General features: G+C 53.2%; 1 protein-coding gene across 1 annotated transcript in view; it reads left to right on the top strand.

Annotated features, from left to right (window-relative positions):
- The window catches only part of Kif1a (kinesin family member 1A), an 85499-nt gene that overhangs the window by 44900 nt on the left and 22584 nt on the right, over positions 1–18015 (top strand). The window contains exons 20-33 of the mRNA XM_051154373.1: positions 2233–2413; positions 2489–2561; positions 2740–2833; positions 3485–3633; positions 4014–4192; positions 5827–5964; positions 6687–6959; positions 11605–11723; positions 14695–14780; positions 15628–15766; positions 15868–16036; positions 16197–16287; positions 16662–16780; positions 17617–17672. Coding sequence (XP_051010330.1) covers positions 2233–2413; positions 2489–2561; positions 2740–2833; positions 3485–3633; positions 4014–4192; positions 5827–5964; positions 6687–6959; positions 11605–11723; positions 14695–14780; positions 15628–15766; positions 15868–16036; positions 16197–16287; positions 16662–16780; positions 17617–17672 — 1866 coding nt within the window. The remainder of the gene's footprint in view (positions 1–2232; positions 2414–2488; positions 2562–2739; positions 2834–3484; positions 3634–4013; positions 4193–5826; positions 5965–6686; positions 6960–11604; positions 11724–14694; positions 14781–15627; positions 15767–15867; positions 16037–16196; positions 16288–16661; positions 16781–17616; positions 17673–18015) is intronic.

Below are 18015 nucleotides of genomic sequence, written 5' to 3'. Positions count from 1 at the left end.
GTTCCCAGCAAAAGGCAGCTCTGCTACGGGCACCTGTTCAGCCCCCTGAGACCCTGTAGTCCCCAGATTGGACACTTGAGGACTGGAGTGCCTCGACCTGAGACTTCAAATGCAGAGGAAGCCCCACTCACAGAATAATACTGAGTTAGTGCGGAGTGGGAAGTCGGGGCAGGAAGTCCTGAATGGCTACTTTGTTGGGCCTAGGCTTGGGGGAGAGGGTCGGAGCCAGACAGATGCTTGGTCAAATGGTGATACTACAGAGAAGTCAGTGCGGGACAGATTAACACCCACCCAGTAGCAGTTTCCTGGGACTGAGTACTGTAAGAACACATATAAGGAGACGTCTCTAGGAACTGACTTACAGTTCATCTGTTGCTGTGACAAAGTACCCGAGAAAACAATCTAGGGGAGGAAGGATATATTTTGGCTCTCGGTTTCAGAAGCATCACTTCATCGCCACTGCTTTGGGCCTGTGGTGAGATAGAGCATCATTGTGGGTCAGAGCCGCTCACCTCTTGGTAGCCAGGAAGCAGAGGAGAGAACAAGAAGGTTCTGGAAATAAGACCTGTTCTCCAAAGACACTCCCACTACCTCCTCCAACAGGCCCCACCCTGCACTCACTCATCCACCATGAACTCATTGATAGATTAATCTATCAGTGATATTAGCACTGTCATGATCTGATCACCTTTCAGTAGTGCCACTGGCTGGGCCCTTAGCCTTCCACATATGAACCTTTGAAGGAGACACCGTGTTGAACTGATAGCATTCTATTCCTAGTCTCCCAGCCTGTGCCTATCTCATAATGCAAGGTGTATTCCATCTGTCTCCAAGAGTCTTCGCATACTTAAAGTTCCAGCATTGCATAGGAGCCCAAATTTAGTGTCCTCTTAGACTTAGGGCAAACTTTGTAGCAAGCCCTTGTAAACCCAAAATAGAAATGACACACTTCTGGTATATGTGAGGCAGGGTATACATTCTCATTCTGAATGGGAGAAATAGAAGAGCAGTAAGGAGGAATGGGGCCGAACGGCAAATATGAAATCCTAATCCCCATGGTTCGAAGAAAGGGCATGTGGCGATACGATGTGACCTTCAAAGACCTGGAAAGCCTCATCCCCCTAGCCTCCCCAGCCATAGCCCACATGGTTTGTTTCCTGGTTTGTGTGTGTGTGAGTGTGTGTGTACATATATATGTGTGTGTGTGTGTGTATGTATATATACATATGTGTGTATAATACATACGGGCACATTTAACCCATATATATGGGTCGTTTATGTGTATGTATTATATGTGAATGTATGTATGTATAGCCTGGACTCTCAGAACTTCCTTTGAGATCTGTTTGGAAACCTAGTACTACATCACTCTAATGGTCCACGTGTCTGCAAAATCAGCATCACTTAGGCAATGCTAAGCCTACTGCCAGCTTGAGAGGTAATGGCCTGCTTGGCTCATGGCTGCAGTGGCCAATGAATGCCTGAGTGACTGGCTATAAGGAAGCGCTCTCTGAGACAGACCTTCCTTGGCTCTACCTTTACATGTGCTTTTTTTTTCCCACTAAAACTTCCAAGTTTTTCAAGTCTTCCTGCTCTGGTCATTGCTCCACACTGTTATTATAAGCCTGACTAAAAGCAACTGTTAAAGCCCGTACCACCGCTACCTGGATGCCATGCTGCTTTGAAATTTCTTCCACTAAATTAGTCTAACACTTTGAAGTTTGGCCTCCCTCCCACACATATTAGCACATGGACAAAATGTAGCTGTGTTCTTTGACAGAATGTAATGTGCATAGCCTCAAGCCTGAAGCCCCAAGAGAATCCTTGTTCTCGTCAGAAACCTCATGAGCAGCCTTGACATCTGCTTTCATATCAGTGTCCTAATCCTTTGAACTTCTGTCCTTTGAATTAAGCTGTCCTTAGGGCATCATGGGGCCTTTATAGCTTGTATCTTTAAACTTTACCAAATGCCTCCTGCAAAGCCTAAACCACATAGTGAAGGAGTTGGGTTTGAGATTCAAGAAAGGTACCTGTTCCATAGAGAAAGGTGATTTGGAGCAAGGGTTTGGGGGCCTGGATGCTCTTCCTGAGGTGGGTCATACTGGGATACTGAGGCGGAGGAAGTGCCTGTACACACACACACACACACACACACACACACACACACACACACACACACACATACTTCTTCTCTGTTGGAATCCACTGGTTGGTTTTGCTTCCATCTCCCAGGAAACCGCATCATCATGGGGAAAAGCCACGTGTTCCGGTTTAACCATCCTGAGCAGGCCCGCCAGGAGCGCGAGCGGACACCCTGTGCGGAGACACCTGCTGAGCCAGTGGACTGGGCCTTCGCCCAGCGTGAACTGCTGGAGAAGCAAGGCATCGACATGAAGCAGGAGATGGAGCAGAGGTGAGGCCTAGGGGCCGGCTGCTGGCCTGCCAAGTCCGACGGCCTTGTGTTCACCTAATGCTCGCTCTCTCACAGGCTTCAGGAGCTGGAGGACCAGTACCGGCGGGAACGGGAGGAGGCCACATACCTGCTGGAGCAGCAGAGGCTGGTGAGGATGCCCACCAACTTCACAGGCCCCTATCTGCTCTATCACACCGGGAGAGTGGACCTCTGCTCCCTCTGGCCACCCTCTCTACTGGCCTGGCCCCTCTCTTGCACTCCACTGGGCTGGAGTGAGGCCGTCGCAGTCTCTGTGGTGGAGCCACAGGCCGTGACTGTCTTTTCAGGACTATGAGAGTAAGCTGGAAGCCCTACAGAAGCAGATGGACTCCAGGTACTATCCAGAGGTTAACGAGGAGGAGGAAGAGCCAGAGGATGAAGGTAAGAGACTCTTGAGACAGCATGTTTCCCACCAACAGGGCCTGAAAAAGCAGACCCCAGGTAGCTCACTGGAAGTCAGTGGATGTGAACTTTTGCCCTCCTTCATCCTGCGTACTACTGTATAGGCAGGATTTGGGAAATTGTACTAAATCAAGTGGCCACACGTCTTTGCTAATGGGGGTGAGCCAGAACCACTGTGTGGGACCTGGTCCACTATGGACATCATGGTGGCGCACAGAGCTGCTTTGACTTTCAACATATTAGAAAAGCTCATCTGAGGAGCCTACTTAGTCTTGGGGTGACCTTGGGCCTTTCCACACTGCTTGCTTGGCTGGTCTTTCTGCTAGGGTCTACTCCACATTAAGAGGACTGCGTGTGGAATTTGGAATGTAAGTGTCAGGGCTCCAGCCTAGCATGGGAGGGGCTGTTCAGAGCCTCTAGCTGGGAAGAGAGGGCCAGAACCCAGCAAGTCTTCCAAGTTAGCCTGCTGTTGAACATCTACCTCTGGCCACAGTGGCTACGGAGGGGCTATTTATCATTTTATTACAGGGCCCTCTCAGCTAGTCCCACAGCGTCTTGTTCTTTCAGAGGGCAGGTTGTGGTAGGCTATATTGTGGCTTTCTTTGATGACCAACACGGCTTCTCTCACAGTCCAGTGGACAGAGAGGGAGTGTGAGCTGGCATTGTGGGCCTTCCGGAAATGGAAGTGGTACCAGTTTACTTCTCTACGGGACTTGCTGTGGGGCAATGCCATCTTCCTGAAAGAGGCCAACGCCATCAGCGTGGAGCTAAAGAAGAAGGTAGGAGCCATCGGGGGGGGGGGGGGGGGGGTTCCTACGAGTGATGGTCTGGTTGCCTTCAGTCACAACTCAGTATCAGCACCCAGCTGACCAGAGGGCGTACATGGGACCTTGTCTGGACTCGGCACCCACTGTGAGAGGTTAAAGGAGGCACTGGGGCCTGGCTAACATAGATCCCTCTCTGGCTTTGCTTGGGAGTCAACAAGCAGTGGCGAGAATGAGGGTGGGCAGCCATTTTTTTCCAGAGGTCTGTTGAGTGGTTTGGTGAACTATGGAATGTAGAACTGAGATCTCAAGGGGTGCAAGAGAAGCCCCCTGGGGACCTACCTGACTTCCACTCAGCAAAGGGTGGATGAACGGTCATCTCTTGCCCCATCCAGGTCCAGTTCCAGTTTGTCCTCCTCACAGACACTCTGTACTCCCCACTGCCGCCAGACCTGCTGCCTCCAGAAGCTGCCAAAGACCGAGAGACCCGGCCCTTCCCCAGAACCATTGTTGCAGTGGAGGTCCAGGACCAGAAGAATGGGGCCACCCACTACTGGACGCTTGAGAAGCTCAGGTGCAGATGATGGGCAGGGGTGTTCTCTAAGGAGAGAAACAGGCTGGCCTTCACAAAGATGGCACTGGGTCCCCTGGTGTGATGTTTTTGTTCTGGCATTGAAGGAGCACTTAGGCAGCAGAGGGGCCTGGGAGGTGGCTCAGTGTCCCCAGCCAGGTCTGTGCCAAGGGCCTCAGACACAGGGGGGTCCCCGGGCTTCTCCACACTGCATGCCTGAGGGAAGTCATCTCCTCAGCACCCGAAGGCTAAAGGCCTGGACAGGTGGAAGAGTGACTGCAGTGTGCCTCCATCGTGACATTTCTCCACTGCTTGTGTGTTGTAAGAGCACTTCCGCCTCCTTGGACACTTCCTCTAACTCTTGCAAAGTCTTCAGTTAATGAAGGTGACTGGGTGATGTCATAGGCATCTGCATTAAGAGAGTAAAATGGACTCACAGCCCTGGGAATAGGAGCCTGCAGGGCCATGACTGGACACCGGGGCAGGCCAGGAGTAGGAAAGCTAGAATGTTCCTTGGACTTCTGAGGAAAATGTGGAGCGCCAGGTCTCTAAGGACCAGCTCCGTGGAATAAGGCTGCCTTGGACAAGGGGGCTTCCTAGTCTCTTGCTGTCCTGGGTGATTTAAGTCCGAGACAACAGGGTCAGGTGTGTGAGACCTTAGGAAGAGAGGAGGTGGGTGTGGACTTGGGATCCATTGGTTTGTGTGTAGAAGGCTGGCTTACTAGCAGCTGTTTTCAACCCTTTGGGAGTTGAGTGAGGGTCTCCTAAGACCGTCAGAAAACACAAATATCTATCTACATTATGATTCATAGCTAGCATTGCAGTTATAAAATAGCAGTGAAATCATTTTATGCCTGGGGGGTCACCACACCTGTATTACAAGGAACTGTACTACAGGCTGCAGCATTAGGAAGGTTGAGGACCACTGAGGTAGGTAGAGAGGGCTCTTCTCGGTCAGCCAGGCCTCCTGAAGATGGCAGATATGGACAACACAGCATGATTAGTAGGCATTCCCTTTTCTTGCTCAGTCTGTATGTGCCTATACGCCCTCCACACACCCCCTCTGTGTTCTCCCAGGAAGCCAGGTTGAATATACCACCATCAGTAGTGGATGTTTAGCCCTCCGGAAGCCAAACTCTGAGCATGCACAATCTCATATTCTTCCTCCGTTTTGTCTTACTTGGAGGGTAAGAACTTAAAAGCCACCATCTTCTCCATCCCTTCCTGCCCCATCCACGCTCACTACAAGAGCTTTCAGGGCTGGCATACAAATCCTATTTCTGAGCTACTACAGGGAGTCTTCCTGTTTCTCTGTCAGTTCCCCAGCTACCAAAAGGCACCCATGAGTCATTCAGCCCTCTGTTATTGTTTGTCTCTGGGCTTGTCCTGCCTGTTCAGGTCACCTTGCTGTCACCACACATTTGTGGTGCACCTCCATGGTCACTTATAAGTGTCCTATGGATGCTGAATTCTGAGGGCCACAGGAGGGCTTCTAGCTTGCAGACCTCTGAGCCAGTGACCCTAGCCAGACACTGGAGATGGAGCCAGGCCAGGTCTCATGTCCTAGAAGAAGGAATGGGGTGCCAGGCTGCTTCTGGGCACTGGTCTGAGTTCATGTGGCCTTTGAACCCTGACAGGCAACGCCTGGATCTGATGCGGGAGATGTACGACAGAGCGGCAGAGGTGCCCTCCAGCGTCGTTGAGGACTGTGACAACGTGGTGACCGGTGGAGACCCCTTCTATGACCGCTTTCCCTGGTTCCGGCTGGTGGGCAGGTGGGCACCTCCTCCCTTTCCTTGTAGAGAAAGTGAGAGAGAGAGAGAGAGAGAGATGGCAGCAGGGTCAGAGCCTAGACCCTGAACTGCCCTGGCCTTAAGTAATGGAGGAACCATATCCATATTCCACTCTTGTCATTCCTTCTCAGTTACCTGTAGGCCCAAACTTTTTAGGAGACCTAGGGTGCCATCTTGTCACCACTGCCTATACCTACTGTACCACATGTCCATGTGTGTGTGCCCTCGTGCATGTGTGTGTGTGTGTGTGTGTGTTGCCCAAGTACCCAGGGGCCTAGAGCAGGCATTCTAGGTCACTGGTTTTTGGGGGGTGGGGACACAGAGGCAAGATTAGAGGTTACCTCCTTCTTGTTTTCCTTTTCCCATCTGGTGTCTGCACCTAGCCTCTGACACCCACGTAAGTCAAAGAGGTCCTCAAAGAGCTTTTGCTATGGCCAGTCTGGACCCTTGTTCTCACTCATACCTGTTGGCGGTGCTCTCCAGAACGTTCTACTGAGCATGGATTTTGTTGTCGTTGTTAGTTTGGGGTGTTTTGTTGTTTTGTTTTCTCTCCCCTGCCAAGGGACTGGCCGGGTTCATTTTTGTTTCTTGATGGTTGGTGTTTGGTTTTAAATCAGAAGTCCTCCTTGTCCCTCTCCACCCTGCCCCACCTTCCCTGGAGTAGCTGGTGTTAACTTCTCTCTGTCTTGTCGCACTAACCTCAGTTCAGTCATCTCTGGCTGCAACAGCTACCCTCTTCTCAACACATGCATGAGCGAGCGCATGGCTGCTCTCACCCCCTCCCCCACCTTCTCAAGCCCCGACTCCGACACCACCACCACCGAGCCTGCTGAGGAGCAGAGCGTGGGGGAGGAGGAGGAGGAGGAGGAGGAGGAGGAGGAGGAGGACCTGGAGGACGACGTCTTTCCGGAGCACACGCTGTGCGACGGCCGGGACCCGTTTTACGACCGGCCCCCCCTGTTCAGTTTAGTAGGAAGGTTGGTGAGGTTGAGGCACGCATGCTGGGGAGGAACCAGCTCTTTTGCACAGGAGCACTGCTGTGGCACGATCGATCGGGTATCAGGGTAGACACCAGACTCTCTGGGCCAGGCAGGCTAGGGCTAGCCCCTGAGGGGGCTGAGACTCAGTGGGGAAGAGTCTGGGTCCAGTGGCAGTAAAGGTTCAGGCTAGGAAACACACAACTCTAGCCAAGAACTGTCCCACCCAGGTGGCTGGGATAGTTCCTGTAGGGGCCATAGGAAGCAGCCAAGACTCAGGCACTTGGCGCTAATGATTTGCCCAAGGCTCAAGGGGGTATTTGAGAGAGAGGTGGGAAGAAGTTGCCAGGCAGGATGCCCCAAACCCTTGTCTTGGGAATTAGCTTTCTTCAGCTGAGGTGGCTCTGTGCACTCCACTGTAGTCCAGAGAGAAGGTTCTTTATGTCCTCAGTGCCACCTTGTTCTGAGAGAAGCAGGGCAGGGAGGAAGAGCCTCCACCTCCCTTTAATGTTGTGGAGACTGGCTGGCGAGAGCAGCTCCAAGGCCTTGACCTCCCAGGCTAGTGGGATGAGATGGGTAGGTGCCCTTTGCAGAGAAGCCCTGGCCACTTAGTTAGGTGAGAGAAGCTGAGTTTGGGGGGCTGGGGGGGTGTACCACAGGGAGGTAGGTCCAGCTGCCAGCTACAGCAGTAAGGCAAATGACTTCAGAAGTACTATGGTGTGTAGTCTGCTTGCTTGGAACAGCAGCGGACGGTTTTAGCAGCAGACGGTTTTAGCAGCACCCTCCCCTGGGGTTTAAGATTGCTTCTAGGGCAATGGGAGTTTCAGAACCCTTGCTCTTGGAGCACAAATATTCAAAGCTGAAGGCTCAGCATGGTCTCTTGCACACTATGTCCTTCCTGTGAGGTTCCTTCCTTGCTTGAATGCAGGTGATGGCATGAGACACCCCCCCCCCTTTCAGAAGAGAGCAGGTCCCATGTCACTGGCAAGGATCCACTCTGATTAACTTAACTGTCATCAGCTGGCATTAGGTAGCTGGCCAGCTAGACAAATGGGTAGCATCTGCCTCCAAGATACCCTAAGTCTGGACTTCCACCCCACTGGGCCTGCTCAAGAAGTGCAGGCTTTGTACAGGCCTCTCTTACCAAGCCTTGGGCTATAGTACTAGACGTGCACACCCCCCCATGCCTGCTGGGCCCTAGGGTTCTGCGTGTCAGGTAGCCAAGGGGTCAGAAGACACAAGGGACAATGACATGAGGAGAAATGGGGTCTGGGCTCTGCAGTCTCACAAAAAGAGCTGGGTCCTTCCGATGTTGTTTCCCTTCTTGTGGATTTGAGATTTCACAAAATGACCAAACTTAGAAAAAAGTCATTCGTGAGAGGCCCAGCCCCCTGTATCATGGGGTGGTCTGTGCAAGGCTTCATTTGGCAACACCCTGACCTTTTGGTTTGGCAAGAATTGGCTTCTCTGCGCAGCAGCTATGCAGGCCTAGCCCTGAGGAGGGCTCCACCTTGGTTTTCTTTTTACCCTCGGGTAGCTGCTGGCTCTCTCTCCAAAGCTTAAGCAAAATTGGGGTGCCCACTCTTGTCCCCTCTTGGAAAGGCTTTCCTGGGTCCCAGCATGCGTCTCTGCACCTCACCAATCTGTGGTTAGCGCTGCCTCCTCCCTCCTGCCTCGCCACGCGTGCCGCTCTGCCCGTTCTGCTCTTTTGGGCATTTTAGTCTGCTTCAAGGTGCTCTGGGTCCTGGGCAGCTCTCTCATAGGCATAGCCAGGGCCCCTCCTCACATCCAAGTTCTCTGATGGTCAGGTTTCAGATGGCCTGGAGACATGGGTGAGTTAACTAAGTGGGCCCAGAGGCACCTATTCCCTTTGCCTGATCAACACACTTCCAGAAGATGGGTTTGGGGGACAGGTAGTACAGAGAGGAGAACAAGAGTTAAAGGCCTAGGGGAGGGGCTAGGAAGGGTACCAGGTAGGTAGATATTGACTCAGCAAGAGACTACACATGTTAGCTCTGTGCAACCCTGAGCCTCTCAGTTCCATGCTGAGGCCTTTTGTCTTTGCCAGTGTAGCTGCTATGGCATGGCAAGGTTGGCTAGGGCTGTGCTCTGACCCTGCAGTGGCTGACACTAGATTCTAGTCGTATCTGATACCTGGAGAATGGGTAAGATGAAGACTAGAGTATATTGTCCCCACCATGAGCAACATGTGCCTGGATGTCTGTCTCCCAGGTGTGCTGGCCAAGTGAGTTCTACACAGAGTGGGGTACAGAAGTCTTCCAGATGCAGCCGTGGCTCCTTGAAAACCAGCACTGCCCCTGGGAGGCAGTCCAGGGATCTTTTCTAGCCCAATGACCCCACTACAGTGCCAAGTGGACTGAGCTGGTCATTTAGAGAAGATGGGGGTGGGCATTGCATCCTTTCTGCCTTCTCCAGCATCTGACCCCCACAGCTGCAGCTAGACTCCACCCCTCACCCCCTACCCAGTTCCCATTTGAGCCATCTGGGGATCAGGAGGTCAGGGAGCATCCTGAGTTTTGGGCCACAAATGGGTCTTCTCCAGTACCTAACCCTAGCCTCCAGCGGGAGATTGGGGTTAGATGTGGGCTGCATCTTTCCTACAGTTTGGATGCAGGTCCCAGCAGCCTGTATTTCCCCCTCTAATGGGAGGAATTTCTTAAAGATGGAGATACAATATTAGCTGCAGTGACGACCAATGAGCAACAGGCCTGAGAGCGACCTAGAGGGCAACGTGCAGCTCCCATCCTAGCTCGGGCCCTTGCTGCCAGCCCTCACTTCTGCCTGATATTTTGTGAGCCATCATGTGGTTGCTGGGAATTGAACTCAGGGCCTTTGGAAGAGCAACCAGTGCTCTTAACATGAGCCATCTCTCTAGCCTGCCCGATATTTTGTGATATAAGCCTGAGCACCATATTCCACCAGTTCTAACTGACCATTCCATCGACTCTAAGGTCTATAAAGAGGCGAGCACAGCTAGCTGAATTGAGGGTAATCACTGTTAGGACATACTTGGTACGCTACCTTCTAGGTGTTGAAGAGTAGCAGCTGTCCCAGGACGTGTATTTCCTCTTTGGGTCCCGCAGTCTCTGGGGTCAGCCCATTTTACCATAGTCCCTGTAAGACACCCTGAATGGCCACCTGCTGTGGCCTTACCATATGACTTAGGTAGGGCCTTACCCTGCTTCAATCTGCCTCCCTGGGTACTGCTGCAGACCTCCTAGTTCTGGACAGTGGGGGGAGGGCCAAGCAGTGAGTGTGTAAGACTTATGGGCCTCCGTATGTGTGCTCATGGAGCTGCGGTGACCTCTGGTTCCAGCAGGGCACATCTGGATGGCCTGGAACCTGGGCTCTGTTATTCCAGTCAGGCTCTGTAGTGTTGCCTCTGAACCCTCTAGAGGGGCAGCCTAGGTTGTCAGAGCCTTGGGATGGCAGAGATATGTTTTAGCCTGGCTCTGGAACCCTAACCAGCCAGCACAGGGCCTTCACCTGGCCCCCAGCGTGGATATTACTGCACAGTCTTTGGTTTGCCCTCCATAACCTTTCCCTGACTGGTACCTGGAACAAAGGAATTTGGGCCAGTACTCTTCCTGCGATGGTGCTGCACTAGGGAAAGTGGGCCCCAGGGAGGTACCCCAGGGAGGCCACTAAGGACCCTTGAAGGTAGCTACCACCCACCCTCTGAGGCCTGACTTGGAGGACTTTAATAGAACAAATTGCTGAGTGAGGCTCTGCCATATACAAAGAAGCGCAGCTTACCAGAAAGTCTACAGATAGATTCTTAAAGTCAGAAGGCAGAGCTGAGAGGAAACTGAAAAATGGACTGTTGTTGTAAGAGTAGACAGACATTCCAGGGACACATTGGCCCATGCAGCCCGAAGGAGGCTGCACTTGGGGACAGTAAGGTGGGGCTGGCCATCCTGGGCCTCTTAGGGCTTGGATGATTCTGTAAGGAGCTTAGGCATTGCTGAGGTAGTGGGGGCTTCTATGTGACAGGTTCCCTACGGCCCTCTAGGGAAAGTAAAACAGGCGGGGTGGTGGTGAGACCAATTGAGGGAGCTGCAGCAAGACTCTTGAAACAGGAGGTGTTGGCTGGAAGGGAGGACCAGGGCAGTGCTCAGGCACCTGAGTGATGGGCACACACTCCGAGAAGGGGGCCACTTAGGGAGAGGTTGTGTCTGACCTCCAGGTTAACTGTAGAACGAGATCCAGGAATAAAGAGCTTGGTATTGCCCTGTGGGAAGTAGGCATTGGTGCTCTATGGATTGAGGCTTATTAACATGTCTGTGTTCAGCCCAGGACCTCCAGCCCTTGAAGTAGGCGGAACCCCTCTCTTCGACTGTTCTCTTCTCAGACAGCCATGTCCAGGCTGAGCTGGGCTGTGCCCTCTACTCACTGAGGCCCATCCCCCTCTCTCTGTGCCTCCACCTCCTGTCTCTTCCGAGCACTGAAAACCCTCCTCCCCACCCACCTTGCCTGTTCCCAGTCCACCTCGCTGCGTTCGCCCTGGCTGTCTCGCCGCTTTGCTCTGCTTTGCAGCTTCATGTTGTGTGTGAGCCGGCCTTGGTGTCACTGGTGTCGAAGCACACCCTGAGGGACGCCTGTGACTATGGCTCTGCTCCTGCAGGGCCTTCGTATACCTGAGCAACCTGCTGTACCCTGTGCCGCTGGTGCACCGCGTGGCCATCGTCAGCGAAAAGGGAGAAGTGAAAGGCTTCCTCCGTGTGGCGGTGCAGGCCATCTCAGGTGTGTGTGGGTCCAGGTGGTGTGTGACTCTGAGTCCCAGAGGTGAGGGTGGGCTGGGGTGTCTGCCTTTGCAGACAAAGATGGGAGGAATAATATTGCTAGGAACCAATATGAAGCTGGCCTTCACCTAGGACCCCCAGCTTCCTTATGGCCAACATGAAACTTTTTCCACCTTCTCAGGCAAGTTGGGGCTTGAAAGGAAAGTCTCCTGTGCTGAGCCCTTGCCTCTGGCTTCCTAGAGTCCTGGACTAGATAGGGGCATCTCAGCCATGTAGGCTCAGCCTAGGAAGCCTGAGGCTGGTCTGGCTTGGAGTCTTCACCTATCAAACAGTTCAGGGAGACCCAGAGATTGCTTTGCTGCCTCCCAGCCATGTGGACCTGCCTGCCAGTCCAGCCCACTACCCACTCTCTCCGTAGCCAAGAGAGCCTGCAGACTGCTAGTTCCTGCCAAGAGTGGCTCTCAGCAGCTGCCTCAGAGTCGCTTCCATGTTCCTGGTCTTAGGCATAGACCTGAGGTGGAAGATATAGACTCTTCTCCTTTTAGGCCTGGAGATAGAGGCTCCACTACCCTCTCCTTCAATCATGGCCAGGAAGTACCAGGACTTGCCAGCTGAAGAAGCCGCTGGGCCTCAATTTGCTCACCTATAGGTCTATAATGTACTTCCTGCATGGTGAGAATGTTTGTAGGGCCACTGAGAACAGTGTGAGGGTCATGGCTCAAAAGGTATGTGCAAGTCGGTGGTAGTGTCTGCCGTAATGGCAGCTCAGAGACTCCTCTCTCTGCCCTAGACCATGGTCTCCCTTCAAGGGCTACTCACTGCCTTTAGTCCTTGGCTTCCCAGGCACCTGGGGGGAGAGAGAGAGAGACAAAGGAACAGTGTGGGGTGCTACAGGCTAAGCATGGTTAGGCTGGGGCACTCAGTATGGACACCTGGAGGGTCTGGAGAAGGCCAGCACCCCAGTGTATTATATACTTCCAGGTCTCATATACGCTAAAGAGCCAGACTGCCCAGGGTCTCCTACCTCCAGGTTATTATGTCCTAGCTATGCCCCCCACTCTCATACTCTCAGATTCCCATAAGCCCAAGTTCTCATGCCCCAAACACCACCAGTATATGTGTGCCCCCAGGTTCTTATGTGCCACAGGTTTTCATACTGCCTTCCCCCCAAGTTCTCACACCCCAGGTTCTCAAATCCTCAGATTCTTACACCCTCAGGTTTTCACACCCCAGGCTCTCACACCCCAGGTTCTCACGCCCTCAGGTTTTCACACCTCAGGTTCTCATATACCCCCCAGGTGTCACACCCCCAGGTTCTTACAGTTTGGGTTCTCACACCTCCAAGTTTTCACACTTCCAGTTCTAACAACCCCAAGTTCCACATTTCAGGTCCCCACACACCAGATTCTTACACTCAAGGTTCACATACCCCAGGTTCTCACACCCCCAGATTCTCACACTCCTAGGTCCTCACACCCCCAGGTTCTCACACTCCAAGTTCTCATACCCCAAGGTTTTCACACCCCAGGTTCTCACACCCCAGGTTCTCATACTTCTTAGTTTTCGTACCTCTGACCTTCTGACCTTCTGACCTCTGACCTCTTTCTCTACTCTGGAATGTCCAATCACTTCTCCCCTGGTATTTTGGTCACATTACTTGACTTTTTCTACTAATTAAGTTACTAATTGGCTGTGTTGTCCAAGCTCTCCTCAGTCTGTGAGTACTTACATGTTCTCTCCCCTACCCTGAATCCCACCTATCGCCAGTCATGGTGTGCCCATGATTGCTTAGATTAGGGGTGCTCCAGTCACGGTTTCCCCCAGCGCTGGGCCAGAGGTCCCATCTAGCGAGGGGAGCCAGAAGTGGGTGGATACTGAACTAGAAGAAGCCAGGCTGCATTCAATACCACCCTGGCCACACTCTGGAAAGTGAGTGTTACCGAGATGTCTTCACTTAGGGGCGCAGGAACACCCAGAACAATCTCCTTCCGGAGCGCAGGGGGTGGGGGTGGGGGGAGGGTTTCCTTCCCCGTCCTGCCAGACCATCCTCCTGTCTGATCTAGCGGCTCCCAATCACACTGGGTAGAAATTTCTATTTTGTTCATGTGGATATGTCCACGCCCACCGCCCTTGTGGGGGACAGTCACTATTTTGCTCTGTTCTTGGTGAGACGGGCTGGGGGCCCTCTAGGGGACCCTTAGGAGGGCTGCTGAATGCCTCTATCTCCAAATTTAATCTCTGAAGTTTACCTCCAGGAGCTATGCTCTCAACTCAGTGGGACTCATGCCCCGCCTCCATGTGTCAGATGAGTTCTAGTAGGGAAGGTGTATAGGGCTCAGAGTCCAAGCCTGTAGTCAGCCACAGCCCTGCCTCCCCCCAAGTCATATCTCAGGGAAAGGGGCAATGATGAAGTCTGACCTATGATGGTCCCCAAATCTTACATGAAGACAACTGGATTTTTATGTATTTGGAGGTGCAACTAATATTTTCCTATCTGTCAATGGAAGAAAGGAATTTAGGAAACACACAGCCTTGGCACTCCTGCCCTGGCCTGGGGTCAGCTCATTCACTGAGCCTCACTGGACTGACCTTGGCCATCAGATACTGTTGGCTGACTGGGTGGTAGCAGTGGAGTAGCCACAAGGCTGGAGGGGACGTAGTAGGGCCCATGGGCTCTGAAGAGGGCTGTGGAGGTGTCTCAAGAGCCTCTTGCTCACTTCTGTGCAGCAGGCACGGGTAGGTCAGGATCAGCCTGTGTGGGGCTTGTACCTCATATTGAGGACCATGCCTCTGGTCCCTCAGGCAACACAGGCTGGTGGTCAGTGTATCCACTGATGTAGTAGTGTGACTACCGACGTAGTGCAGTTAGAAATCTGGTCACCGAGCTCCTATACTCTCTCTAAGGCCTTGGCCTGGCTCTGTCTACTATGGAAAACAAGTTTGCCAACCACCTGTTTGTTCCCCTCTTGCAGCTGATGAAGAGGCTCCGGATTATGGCTCAGGTGTCCGTCAGTCAGGAACTGCCAAAATCTCCTTTGATGACCAGCATTTTGAAAAGGTACTATGAAGGCTTACCCTGTGCACTGAGGAGCCCCTCCCACTGATCCCTAGGCTCTTAAGGGACAGCCCTGGCAGGGTCCCATGGGCTTGGAGTATTTTCTCTCTCCCTGAGCACCGAGCACTGTGTCCATCCCACCTCCTTGCTGTCTAAAACACACAAAGTCACTTGTCCCATTTGTCCAACCGTCTTCCTGAGTCTCGCACAGCAAGGCGTAGAGCTGTTGAGTAGAGCCAGCTTCTAAGATAGGCACGCCCTATTCTCTCTTCTCTTGGATCAGCAGTTCTTGGAGTTCCCACGGCATGCTATATGTTCTACCATTTTTCCTGCCTTCCCCAACAGCTGTGAGAACAGGCCGGGGGGGGGGGGGAGGGAGAGGGTGACCCTACTGAGGCCACCCACCTCACAGAGAAGACTATCTCAGGAGACAGTAGAGGGCTTGATTCCATGCAATGCCCCTCCCCAGATGGGTGTATTTGCTCAGTCTGAGGATATCCAAGAGTCTGCCCGTGACCTCCCTAAGGAAGTGCCCTGCTGCCCTGGGGGTAGAGCTAAGGCCAGGAGTGGGTCTCTGTTTCCCTTCACTGTGTCTCTTGCACTGAGGCAGGTGGAGTGTTCCTCTCAGGCAGTTCACACCTCAGCCCATCCATCCCAGAGAGTCAAAGTGGGCCACTCGTGGCAGTGGGAATGGAGGCCTAGTGAGGTGGGTGCTTCATTTAGGGGTTCTGTGGCAAATCTGGCTCAGGGTCCTAGAGATCCAGGCCCGAGGGCACAGCTCTCTACAGCCTGTGGCAGGGTGGCCTAAGCTTAGGCAGCTTCGGCTTTCTCTACCTCTGTGTCTTCACAGTTTCAGTCTGAGTCCTGCCCTGTGGTAGGGATGTCCCGCTCAGGGACCTCCCAGGAGGAGCTGCGCATTGTAGAAGGCCAGGGTCAGGGTGCTGATGCTGGGCCTTCAGCGGATGAGGTCAACAACAACACCTGCTCAGGTGAGTGCAGCCCCACTGTGTGCAGCATGCCTGTGTGGGACCAGGGCTGGAAGAGCATGGAATCTAGGGACCCCATGGCACTCTGCCCTGCCTCCCAACAGCTGTGCCTCCCGAAGGCCTCCTAGATAGCCCCGAGAAGGCTGCCTTGGATGGACCCCTGGACACAGCCCTGGACCACCTCCGTCTAGGCAGCACCTTCACCTTCCGTGTGACAGTCCTGCAGGCGTCCAGTATCTCTGCTGAATATGCCGACATCTTCTGCCAGTTCAAGTGAGCCTGCTCTCTATGCCCTGGGCTTCTATTCTAGGAAGTAGGGTGCTCTCCTGAGGGCCATAGTCTGTGCTGGGGGATCACACAGGCTTGTTCAGTGCCCAGTGAGGCCACAGGTCCTTCCTGCGTGTCACTGCCCCAAGTTCTTCTTTCTCTACAGCTTTATCCACCGCCATGATGAGGCCTTCTCCACTGAGCCCCTGAAGAACACCGGCAGGGGACCCCCTCTTGGCTTCTACCATGTCCAAAACGTAAGTGCTTGCCCTTACCCCCGAACACCCAAAGTCCTTCTACAAGGCTAAGCATGGGTCTTCCCTTTGCATTCATTCTTTCTCCTCTGAACAGACTGTCCTGGAGGCTGTCTGGCACCAGGTTGTAGAACCTTCAGTGCCATGTTGGGATATTGACATCATGGCTAGGTAGCAGGGATCAGTAACCTGTTGAAAATTGGAGCCTGGGGTAAGAACAGAGCTCCTGAAAGCTGCTCACAATGAGCCTTGGGCAGACATCAGCACAGAACATCCCGGGAAGTCGTAGCTAGAGTTTGTGCTGAGGGCTGGGCCTGGAGTGTGGAGTTTTCATGGACACTGAGCACTCTCAGATATGATCCATACTTTCCCTCTAGATTGCAGTGGAGGTGACCAAGTCCTTCATCGAATACATCAAGAGCCAGCCCATTGTGTTTGAGGTCTTTGGCCACTACCAGCAGCATCCATTCCCACCTCTTTGCAAGGATGTGCTCAGGTGAGCTTCCTAGGTCATTCGAGTGTCCTTGTTTCTGGGCAACAGAGCCCATGTACCTCTGATGCCCTCTCCTTGGCCACAAAGGAGGGTCAGAGCTTGGCCTGTGCCTGCCTCTTCCCTTATGGGACTAGGCTCTTTAAGGACCATTGCATCAGAGCTTTGACCATCAGCCATGCACAGGAAGCATCTGGTTTTGCTGCTCACTGGCCACGTCTGGGATGGGAACCTCTGCCTGACTCCCTCATTCTTTTTAGTCTCCCAGGGTGAAGACTCATAGGAGAAAGCTGGGGGGAGGGGAGGACAGATGGAAGTCTCAAGGGGCTGCAGTGTGAGGCTCAGGTACCTGTAAGCTATCTTACCCTGGGTCCAGAAGTTGGGACAGTATTGTTATCCACCCTGAGGCCTGGAGATGTGTTGACAAGCCTTCGCTCCTCTCTACCTCTATCTCTGGCTGGCTGGGCAGACCTCACAGCTTGGGAATACCCAGGGTATGAGAACAGAAGAGAGAGGCAGCAGAAATAATTTGGGGCATTGAGTCCCTGGGGGTCTTGTAGAGCCTGTGGGATGGGTGCAGGGACCCTAAGGGTTTCTCTTTTTCCATCTAAGCATGTGCAGAGACCTGGGCTCATCCTGGGTCTGTGGAACAGGGGAGTGGGGCACATATGAATATGGAAGACACATGGATATGGGGGACACATAGGTATGGGGACACATGAATATAGGGGACACATGGATTAGCTTCTGATTGACGTGCCCTGCCCTGCCCTGGGCTGCCCACTCTATCTGGGACTCACAGACGCCAGGCTAGGTCTGCTCACTCCAGCTTTCCTCCACAGCCCCCTGAGGCCCTCACGTCGCCACTTCCCCAGGGTCATGCCGTTGTCCAAGCCAGGTAGGTGAGGTTCTCCTGAGTCTGGTGGGGGCAGTGAAGGCCCACACTATGGGCGCAAGTGTGATTGGACCTGCCGTGAATGTCATGGCCTTCCAGGCTGCGGATGCGATAGCAGGTGTCTTCTGTCTTGCTTCGTGTCTGTGGAGAGTAGAGCTTTTAGCTTTGTGTACTCTTGTTCAGCCCTGTCCAACAAGGGAGACCTTTAGACCCCGTGACCAGTGGCTTGACGAGCACTCAGAGGGGAGGAAGGGTTCAGAGCAGGGGCTGTGGACAGACATGGTTGGGCCCAGGAATACTGAGAGGCAGACAGAGTACAGGAGATATACATACTGGAGGGCCAGTG

The sequence above is a fragment of the Acomys russatus genome, chromosome 12 (genome assembly GCF_903995435.1).
Source record: "Acomys russatus chromosome 12, mAcoRus1.1, whole genome shotgun sequence".
Classification (NCBI taxonomy): Eukaryota; Metazoa; Chordata; class Mammalia; order Rodentia; family Muridae; genus Acomys; species Acomys russatus.
This window is presented reverse-complemented; position numbering and strand designations above follow the sequence as displayed.